The sequence below is a fragment of the Oryzias melastigma genome, linkage group LG5, assembly GCF_002922805.2.
Source record: "Oryzias melastigma strain HK-1 linkage group LG5, ASM292280v2, whole genome shotgun sequence".
In the NCBI taxonomy this organism is placed as follows: domain Eukaryota; kingdom Metazoa; phylum Chordata; class Actinopteri; order Beloniformes; family Adrianichthyidae; genus Oryzias; species Oryzias melastigma.
Window position 1 is genome coordinate 17,247,509 of NC_050516.1, and position 7,984 is coordinate 17,255,492.

At 36.6% G+C, this 7,984-nt stretch overlaps 1 protein-coding gene across 2 annotated transcripts; it reads right to left on the bottom strand.

Moving 5' to 3' along the window:
* Positions 1-1,473: 1,473 nt before the first annotated feature.
* Positions 1,474-7,700, bottom strand: zmat1 (zinc finger matrin-type 1). 2 transcript variants are annotated; one of them, XM_024270538.2, is made up of 7 exons: positions 7,529-7,700; positions 5,894-6,000; positions 5,725-5,796; positions 5,409-5,544; positions 5,063-5,311; positions 3,488-3,578; positions 1,474-3,180 (listed from the first exon to the last, which is right to left on the bottom strand). In XM_024270538.2, exons 1-7 carry the CDS (start codon positions 7,659-7,661, stop codon positions 2,325-2,327), a joined length of 1,644 nt encoding a protein of 547 aa, XP_024126306.1. In that variant the 5' UTR covers positions 7,662-7,700; the 3' UTR covers positions 1,474-2,324. The 2 variants fall into 2 exon arrangements, with proteins under 2 accessions (XP_024126306.1, XP_036067853.1); XM_036211960.1 differs by lacking the exon at positions 7,529-7,700 and adding an exon at positions 6,978-7,472.
* Between the last annotated feature and the right edge of the window lie 284 nt (positions 7,701-7,984).

Sequence of the window (7,984 nt, forward strand, 5' to 3'; positions counted from 1 at the left end):
TGAAAGAAAACAAAAATAAATGGGCATTATATACAAATTAACTAGTTTTTACCAATTTTGTGAACCTTAAATCTTACAAACTGAAGCTTCAAAGACTGTTCACGTTCCTGATAAAGGCCAAAGATGAAGCGCAAAAAGTCGTTTTACCGTAAATGAATGGTAACGTGCTACATGCTGATATTCAAACGTGCATATCAAATAAAATAAAAAAAAAACAGCAGTTTGCATTTCTGTGGTGTTTATTCCCAGGTGTGTGACCTCGACCTCAGCAGAGACCTACATGCAGCTTCAGGTCTCACTGCAGAGCACCGAACGGGAATACCAGAGTGCAAATGTGAGCTTTATATTCACTGGAAATATGGCAAAAATGTTCCCAAAATGGTATGATTAATCCAGAAAAATGAACTGTGCAGATAGGTCGGCTTGTGTTTTATATCAGAGCTCAAAAAGTGAGATAAAAGTGCCAAATAAACAGAAAAAAAAGCACCTTAAAACCAGCTAAGAGGATTTTCTTGGAGCAAATGTGTGGATTCTTGCAAATATGGCTCAGTAAATTATAAAAAATGATGTAACTAACAATTATTTAGTACTAATATGGCTTTTTTGTGATCATGACATGTCCATAATTTATTCAGGGAAACCCCGAACATTCTAGAAGACTGAGAGTAAAACCATTCTATAACAAAATTTAAATATTACTGTAAAAAATATAATAAATGTGAGTAGAAACATAAGAATGAAGATAAATGAATGAATTAAGCAACGTGAATAGAGCTGCAAGGTGCTTCTAATTACACCTCATCCATTAGTAAAGAGGAGAAAATTTAAAGCTGTAATTTGATTTATCGGATTTTGTCCAGCGCAGAAGCTTGAGGACATTGATATTTCTGCGTAAACTCCTAACTTTTTAAAATAATTTAGGAAGAAACGTTCAAAATATTCTTCTGAATTATTATGTCTATATTCAAAAGAAAAAAGCTGAGATGAAGAAATACTGATGCAGGTTTTACAGTGCAACCTCATAACACTCAGAAATAGGTTTTAGCTCTGTTTTTCATAAAAAGAAACCAATTACGCCGCACACAACCAACATTTAATCCACAGATCTTTTGAAAAAATGTAATAATTAGAGCTTAGAATCAGAGTCCAAACTTGTTTTAGTGCAACTTAGAAAAAACAGCAGCATTATCAGTTCATATGTCAGACTTTACACAAAATAAAAAAGAAAGTTTGCTTAAGTGAGCCTCAAAGTAACTCTTCGTTCTTCCGTAGGTAAGGTTTGGAGAGGCTTAAAGGATGTGGGCAGCTGAACGCCGTACGGGGGTCGCAGATCCGAGCAAGAGAAGGAGCGAGACCACAGGATTCTTTGAAAACAGGAGATCTCAGGGGGCTTCAGAGAGGCTCCTCACACACGGCAGAGCGGAGAGGCCTTTGTTGGTCTCGCTGCTTCAACATTTTAAGTCACGAGCAGAGTTTTTTGTTTTCTTAAAATTCGCTTTATTTAACAACCTCTGAAACTTCACTGGCTTATAAATGCATATCTGCAATTATTTTTCTTTTATTTTGAAAGGTTCCTCTGAATGTTTTAGCCTGACTTTTTTTTTTACCAGACAGTTTTGTTCTACCCTCTTTAGAAACAAATATATCTAACATTTTTGTGTTTGAATTTTGCTGTGTTTTGTACAGCTTAATTGCTAAACGGGAGGAATTTTGGCTTTTATACAAGTGCTTTTTTGTATTTTATTTTCAGTTTGCTCCTGTAAGAATATGTCAACTGTTTCTAAAGATGAATTCTGGCGTTTGTAAAAAGCTGTCCTTGTTTGAACTCTTGCACCTGTCTGACCTAAAACACTTCTTGTGATGTTTGGATCTGCAATACATCCAAATCCACATTGACGTGTGAGCAGTGGAGGCAGATTAACAACAAGATGTTTTTTTTCACCCCAAAATTTATAATCATTTCATGAAAAACGTAAAGGATTTTTTTTTATATTTTGTTAAAAATTGGACTTGACCCACATCTGCTCTTCAGATCATGTTGTTCTAAACAGCAGCTGGAGTATGGAGGTGATCAAGAAGAGGCTTCATCCAAGTGGCTTCTTCAGCTCCAACTGCGCCACCACCAGACCAACAAAGGAATTACACTACATCCTCAACACATTTGATCGAGAACATTATTTTTAGTTTTACAAAAACAAAGGATTTAAATACTTTAATTGACACCTAAGAGTTTCCAAGGAGTTGTCAAAGTTAATAAAGTTACAAAAAATTACAAACGTATAAATTAATGATTTCATTCATCGGTAGAATCAGTTCTTGCTAAATCAACAACCCAGAATGGAGTCGTCCCAAAGCTTCTCCTCCTCTGTCCTTCCATCAGGTTTGTCTTTTGTTTTCTTCTTCTCCTTTCTGTGTTTGAGTTTTTGTTTATCGTGTCCAGCACTGCTTTTAGTTTGTAAATGAGGATCTTTTTCTGTCTCCGTGACGTCCCCGTCAATGTTCTCCTGCTTTTGGTGTTTTTTACTACTAGAAGTTCCTTGTTTTTGTCTTCTCCCCTCATCCTCAGATTCTGCAGACTGCTCTTTTCTCCTCCTCTTCCTCCTCTCTCCTCCTCTCCTCTGACGTTTCAGCCTCCTCCCCTCTTTGTCTGACCCCTCGGTTTTTCTTTTCATGAGTCCGTTCTTCCTGGTTGGTCTCCTCCTGCCATCATCGCCGTCATCGCTGTCACTTGTTGAAGAGCTGCAGGAGGAGGAAGATGAGGAGGAGGATGGCGTACTACACGAAGAGGAGCTTAAATGTCTTCTGTGCTGCCCACTTTCTGTGGGACCAAGCATGAACCGCGGAGGATCTGAGCACTGAAGAAGTGGAGGAGGCCCGTTATATTCAGGCTCATGGAGAGGCCAGGCCGGCCTCGGATACACAGGATGCCACGGTCCAGGCTGAGAGGGGTGAGGAGGGTGGAAGTTGGGGATGGTTTCTGCCGATTCCCAGTCGTCCGACACCTCCTGTGGTTCGACTTCTTCCTGGTCCCCCTTTGCTGCGTCATCTTGAGCAAGGACTTGACTGGTCTTAGGATTGATTCCCCGGGCTTTTTGGACCTGAATGTAATCTGCAAGTTCATCTGCAAATGTGTTGTAGACTTTTGGCTGGGATTTAAACAGCTCGCTGATCTTCTTCTCCCTGGTTAAAACAGAAACGTTATGAATCACTCAGGTAAAAAAAAAGCCATTTATTTGATAATTATAGATTTAAAAAATGAATAAGAAGGAAAGGAAAATGTTATACAATTTTTATTTAAGCTTTATCTGTTAATGAAATCAACTGGTTCTCAACTATTTTTTTTTTAAAGTTAGATTAAAAAAAAAAAAAAACTTAGATGATTTTTACGTGAGAAAAAAATCTGCTATTTTATTGCTGTGCTGTGACAAAACTACATTTTCTGCTTTGATTCAAATCTTTTTGTCATGAGGCCTCGTGTTTTTCCTACCTGGTCAGGTGTCTGTTTCCCTGCATGTGAGCCTGGTACATCTCCACAGAATCAAACGGCACACCACATATCTGACACATCAGGGAGTTGGCTGAAGAAGAAGGGGTCGAAAAGGTTAAAAACACAAACAGATCCGAATCATTTCTTATCTGTTCATTTCTACCTCTTCGCTTTAAAGGATTTAACCAGAAAACTACACATCCTCACTACCTGAAGCTAACATTTTCTTTGCAAACCGTTACCCAGCTTTTCTGTGAGGGGAGTTAACCATCATGGCTGACAGTGATTTGCCTCAATGTTGGTTTATAGCTTCAGGAGGAAACACATTTTATTTTATTTTGCACTTTGTGGCATTCACCCCCAGACATGCTATTAATACAGATATGCATCAAATCACTTTGGCTCCAAAAATAACTAAATTTAACATCAACTTAACCCCTTCAGGGCTGCAGATTTGCAAACGCTAACTACCTACTACATATGAAAATTTTCCTCAAATATCACATTTTTTTCTGTTACTAAAACTTGATTTGGCCCTGAGGGGCTTAAAAGCAGAAACATAAGCGATTTTTTTAATTGCTAGAAATAAATTCAGGTTTCTTTAATTTAGTTTAGTCATAAAGTCATGTTTTTGCTTTAATCAACGAATCTGCTACAATATTTTATCCCCACCAATATAAAAAATTGAATACAATAGAAGGGTTTTGAGCAAACACCATATAATATGAATATAAGTGTGCTCAAATAGACCAAAAATGATGCACAAAAAAGCGCGAATTACACTGAATTCAAATTCATTATTAGTGTTTTGGTTTCCTTACAAAAACACAGCTCATACAAGAAAAAAAAAGAAAAAATAATGAGTTTCAGCCTTTTAATTCATGTATGGATGTTAAATTTGGGGTTTGATTTGTGCTGTAAGGCAATGTTCAGACACCAGAGCGTTCCTGCATTCAGGTTTTTCTTTTCTTACAAACACTGAAGTGAAAAATACTAATCTTTTTTTGGTCAAACATCACTCTCAGAATGAATTGTTTTTGCCTCTTCTTCTTTCTTCTTTGCTTTAAGGCAGATTTCATGATTGCATGAATGACTTTACAGTCACCTGGTTTTGCTTTAAATCTGTGCCTCAAACTCACTGAGCACTACAGAACTCATCCATTATAAACTGCAAAAACAGGCTCCCTAGAAATAAGTCAAAAATTCTTAAAATTTGAAAAAAATTATTTAAATAAGCCAAAAACCATACGAAAAATTGTCTTACCAAGAATTCTTATTTTGGGAAAAATATTCGTATTCACTGAGACGTGTTTTCTCATTATTTTGCTAATTATATTGATAAAATAATTTTTCTTGCAAAACTGAACATTTTTCTTGAAGCATTTTTATTTCTTAAAACTCAGTTTTTGCAGTGTACCTAATTAGCTTGTGATCATTAATGTAAGTGGTGGGACATTGATGCATGCAAGCATGTCTCTTGGAAACAAATGGAAAGCTCAATGCTATTTTAGAGTCTGGATAAAACTTTCCTAATGAAGACAAAACTCCATCTTCCACCAGAAGATGCTTAAGTACCTTGTTGTACATCGTCTCCCAGCTTTTTGAGGAGCTCCTGCCTCGCCTTATTCCTCTGGTGTCTCCGTCCGTTGTAGTGCTGCAGAGCCATCTGAGGGTTGTTGAAGGACGCAGCGCAAAGCGAGCAGTACCTGTCAGGGTCTTTCAGGTTGGAATTTGTAGCAGTTGCGTCCCCGTGAACATCTGCGGCTGCTTTCTGCTCAACTTTATCAGCAGGATTTGGCGAAAGAAGCTCTTCAGTTTTTTTGTCTGCAAGAAATAAACATGTTTCTCTTAGCAAGTCAAAATAATTGAAGAAATTAGTTAATAAAAGTAATACAAATAACTTTGATCTTTCAACACTTGCCTGGAGGATGAAGAGTTTGTTTATGCAGATTTTTTGAATGCGTTTTGCCTTCATAGTGGGATTTTGCCACCACGTCAGAGCTAAACACCATGTTGCACAGCTCACAGAAACGATTTTTATCTCTCTGCATTGTTCGCTGTTACAAAAAAAACACAAGGATCAGAGAAAAAAATACAGAAAATATATTCAAATATTTCAGAAAACTGAACACAAGATCAAATGTAATGGGTCTTCAAGCGATCCCGATTTTCAGTCATTTGATTAAAAAAAAAACTGCACTTAAGATACAAAGCATTATCTGATACTCAGCGCTAACCTTGAACTCGGCATTCCTCTCTCCTCTTAATGTCCTTAGGTACACTTTGACCTTCTGAGCGTGTTTCTTTCCCTGCAGTCGGAAGACAAGGGATTGTTACTTCAAAGAACTCGTACCACACCCCTGCTACTGGAAGTCTTTAAAATAAAGTAAAAAAACAGGTTTATACCTCATAGTGGGACTGTCTGTGAGACTCAAACAACAACTTGGAGGAACACACATGACAGTAACTGTCAGTGAGGAGACCCTGTAGCAGCTGCTCATCGCTCTTTTCTCCTGCATGAAAGGGAGGAGGAAAGGACAGGTTTATAGGGGACCTGATACAGAAGAGATTATATTTAAACACAATTCATCTTAATAAAGAACGCTTCAATCATTCTCATTATAATTAAATTCTATAGATGTGTTTTCTAAAAACATCCAAACACACTTAAATCCATTAAAAATATTTTTAAAATTATGTATTATAGGAACACTGGCAGGAAAAATAAAAAAAATTTAAAAGTATATATATTTTTGCATATGCTGATGATATAATTATGCTATAATCATTTTAAATGCTGCTTCTACCACACAAAAAGCCCTTTAATTTCACACTTGGCTGCCTTTATTCTGTTTGTTCAAGCGTGATGCGTGTTTGCTGCACATCAGGAGAAATCCTGTCTCTTATGGACGCAGAAAGACTTTTAGTTTTATTCTCGTTGTACTCCCTGACACGCTAATTTGTTCATTAAAACACTAAATACTTATAAAATTCTGCTCTTGCACAACCCAGAAATCAAAATAATTAAAATCAAACTGTTTAATGGATCCCCCTTCCTTTCCAATTATTATACGCAAAAAAACAAAGCAACAAAAAAAGATTAAATAGGTATAACTGAAATGTTTTGAATGGATATTGAATACAGACATTCACATTATTAGGAACATTCACATCAAGGATTCTATTTTTCTAAATTTACAACAAATAATTAACTCCATCTTAAAATGGGAAACAGTGAAAACATGTTTTTATTCCACGTTTTACCAAAAAGAAGGGTCACATTATACTTATATATAATTTCAGTATTTGATAACAAATAAAATACGTTTTATATCTTATGTTCCCCATCATGTTGTAGTTTATTGTGGTTATGAGGATTGCAAAATAAGATTTTTTTGCTCTATATTTTGATATCAAATCTAATTATGGTTAATGTAAACGCAGCTTGAATTGTGTATTTTTGTTCATATACTTAAAATACTGTACTTACCAAATGATTGCCACAGCGGCGCTTGGCTGTTTAAAACTAGGAGTCATTTCAAAATAAAAGCTTGTTTTTCTCTTTCTTTTACCCTTAGCAGAGATCCGACCCAATAAGGGAGCTTCTTGTAGTTTCTTTTATCTTTTCATTTGTAAATAGTTTTTAAAGCAACTAATAGCTTGATTAGACTAAACTGTTTGATAGGAACTTCTACTTTGTGGTCTCTGAGAAGCTGTGTGTCAAATCCGGAAACAGGATTCCATCACTTTCAAAGCTCGCGTCGGAAAACAAAATAGGAAGAAAATTCCACAAATGTTTTAAAATGTATAGATGACTCCCTCTTAAACACCCTGTGCGCTCAGAACATAAACACCTTGCTAAAAAGCTACAACAAAACCCTGAAAGACGCTTCACCTTACAGCTGGGGATAGCATTTTCAGCTAGGAGGCTAACTAGCTCCCAAAATTTAAAGAGCTGCCTAGCCAGTTAGCTCAGATGCTAATACCGTTTCGCAGAAAGGCGCGCGACGATTGAAATGTCACACTCTAAACACAACTCACCTTCTACATGGACACTATCATTTTTAGTGTTTATTACTCTGTCAGTGTCGGTGACAGAAGCCGCGTTAGGGGAACTGACAGTGTTATTTGAAGTGTCTGACTGAGCAGGAATACACTCGAAACTCGAGTCCATTATTTTCCTTTTCTGTGCAGCGCATGCGCATTCTTTGGTCTCTGACGTAATGGACGGATAATAAATAAACAAACAAATCCGAATTTCAATTAGGGGTTTGATGCAACATATTTCCCTCAGTTTCTAAATAAGAAAATATATAAGTTATAGAAAATACTGCTGAAATCAATATTTTTTATTGGAAATACGGACATTACAAAGAAAGGATGCACCATTTGTTTTAGAAATCAAATTTCTTAGTCCTGGGGCCCGTTTCAAGAAGCAGGTTTTGTTGGAACTCTGAGTTCGTGAACTCCAAATTCGGCAAAACTCTGAGTTTTCGG

Bases quoted from the DNA above. Each gene is read 5' to 3' on its own strand.
- zmat1 (XM_024270538.2), bottom strand. From the start codon at position 7,661: ATGGACTCGAGTTTCGAGTGTATTCCTGCTCAGTCAGACACTTCAAAT. The intron at 6,001-7,528 runs GTGAGTTGTGTT...CCTTTCATGCAG, and splicing joins TGATAGTGTCCATGTAGAAG to GAGAAAAGAGCGATGAGCAG. The intron at 5,545-5,724 runs GTTAGCGCTGAG...TTTTTGTAACAG, and splicing joins AGAGGAATGCCGAGTTCAAG to CGAACAATGCAGAGAGATAA.